The 2,254-nt window shown below is 47.4% G+C and overlaps 1 protein-coding gene across 1 annotated transcript in view; it reads right to left on the bottom strand.

Annotated features, from left to right (window-relative positions):
* Nucleotides 1-2,254, bottom strand: part of LOC107300960 (hepatocyte nuclear factor 1-alpha-like) — a gene marked incomplete at both ends in the record, with an annotated part of 7,680 nt that overhangs the window by 3,619 nt on the left and 1,807 nt on the right. The window contains 2 exons of the mRNA XM_015830239.2: nucleotides 5-29; nucleotides 1,310-1,496. Of these exons, the coding sequence (XP_015685725.2) occupies nucleotides 5-29; nucleotides 1,310-1,496 (212 nt within the window). The remainder of the gene's footprint in view (nucleotides 1-4; nucleotides 30-1,309; nucleotides 1,497-2,254) is intronic.

The following is a 2,254-nucleotide window of genomic DNA, read 5'->3' as shown; positions in this document are numbered from 1 at the left end:
TGACCTCCAAGAATCTGCGGTGGTTGTCTCTAGAGAAAGATAGCTGATAACGTGGTTGGTATCTCATGCAACCTTGGTGTGCTCAAGGCAGAAGGATCACAGTTCACAGCACGCGAAGCACACCCCAGGCTATAACAATTGGCTTCCTTCCACAGAGGTTCCTCACTTGTGCTAAACCGTAAATTACGAGTAATCAGCCACAATTGCTGGATTTACATAGCCCATTAAACCAAACCCAGCAGACTGTTTTATGGCTCAGCCGATAAGTGAACCAGGTTCAAAGGATATGGTGCATCACTTCGGCAAACTATTCAAACCAGTCCTCAAAAAGAATATACACCATGCTGACCACCATCCCAAAAGATGGTTTATTCAGCCCAACATGCAATTGCAGGTAAGTATTGAGCGCCAGAACAGGTGCTGATGAACCTCAAAATGCTCAGGTAGGAGCCCAGCATATTTCGCAAGATTCGGGTCTTCAGAACAGACAAATTGTCATTGAAATGCTTCTCCAGATTAGGAAGAGAGCCAGTTTGATCTAGCGGTTAAGACACCAGGCTAGAAAGTAGGAAACCATGAATTCAAATCTTGCCTTAGCCATGAAAGCTGACTGGGTGACTTTGAGCCATTCACCAGGCGACTGGGAGTTCTAGTCCTTCCTGAGGAATAAAGGCCAGCTGGGTGACTTTGGGCCAGTCCCTCTCAGTCCAATCCACTTCACGGGGTTGTTATCGTGAGGAAAATTGGAAGAGGAAGGTTTTCATCACCGTGAGTTATTTGTAAAAATAATAAAAACAGAATATAAAAAAAACCAAATAAAAACAAATAAATTTGAAGGGTTTTGCCACGAATAGCCCAGGGAAGCTCTCGTGTATTTATTCTGCACTGTGCTAATTGTAATCTAACTAACTATGATTGTGCTGAATCTCTCAGTGTCCTCCTTTTCGTTTTTTGCCTCAAGGTCAGGTTTGGTTGGTTGTTTAAAGTGAATTTGGAACAAAAGAGAGATGGGAGGGTGAAGGAGCGTTTGCTCCCTTTTTGTGGGGCAGTTTTTCTTGCTTGACTGAGGGAAATTAATGACATTTCAACCCTCCCTCCCAGCTGTATCTAGACTGCTGGACTTGGCCTACGGAGGAGGAATTCACTTGCTGACCACAAAGAGAAGGACTCCATCTTGTGGGGCTGGATCAAGAGGCCATTGGCTGGCAGGGCCTTTCCAGTGGTGGCCTACGGGAGGCTCCCAAGAGGGATCCAAAGGGGGACAGGCGGCCGCAGGACAGGCGCGAGGCCGTGTCCGTCTCCCCAGTACCTGTTGCATTCCTCCACCAGCGCCTCCCTCTCTTCCTTGCTCGGATTCTTCTGCCTCTCGTAGGCTTGGAAGAGGATCTGCTGTGACGCCGGGCCCCACTTGAAGCGGTTCCTCCTGCCCTTCTTGGCCGGGAGCTCCTCTCCCATCGGGTCCTCCCCCATGAGACTCTGCCCAGCGTGGGTGAATTCTGGAAAGGCAAAAAAGAGGGTTGGGCTCCTCAGAGACCCTGGGAGGGGATCCATGGGGGAGGACGGGAACACAAAGGGTGGCTGAGAGAGAAGACAGCCGAAGCGGCTCCTTTGTCGGTTTTCTTGAGCCGGAGAGCTGAGATCGTATTTTCCAGTTGCTTCTATTCTCAGCCTGCTTCCCCCCCCCCATCTGTTCCCTCCAAGACCAAAGGCTATTGCTGGCTGGGACTAATTCATTCATTCATTCATTATTTATTTATTTATTAAGCACATTTCTATAGCCGCCCAGCTCAACAGAGAGACTCCAGGCAGTGCACAACATTCATTATTCACGATTAAAAATAATTCACAATTTCACCCCACCCCAACAATAAATTGGGAATAATGGGAGCTGATGGAGCCCACCTCTAAAATCCATCATCTTGCGGTGTATGAGTGATGCTAGGCAATTTTACGCACATGACAGTGAGGACATAATTAAATGCTTTATGGAGTCCCCGTCTTCCCTCAGCACTCCTACAGGGCAGGTATAAGAGAACACCAATAGCAGAACGGGTCTGTATATGTGGTAAAGGAGAAGTCGAAGATATCTCACATGTTTTATTGTACTGTGAGCTATACCAAGTTTATAGGACAGTATATATTCTCCCCTTATTAGAGAGATTGCCAGGGAGGGCAGACAATTTTTATGTAGGCTTTCTCCTCCAAGACTCAAATCCTTCTATCACACATGCAGTGGCAAAATACTGTGTTGCGG

Source organism: Protobothrops mucrosquamatus, unplaced genomic scaffold (genome assembly GCF_001527695.2).
Source record: "Protobothrops mucrosquamatus isolate PMUCROS unplaced genomic scaffold, P.Mucros_1.0 scaffold9336, whole genome shotgun sequence".
Lineage (NCBI taxonomy): Eukaryota > Metazoa > Chordata > Lepidosauria > Squamata > Viperidae > Protobothrops > Protobothrops mucrosquamatus.
This window is presented reverse-complemented; position numbering and strand designations above follow the sequence as displayed.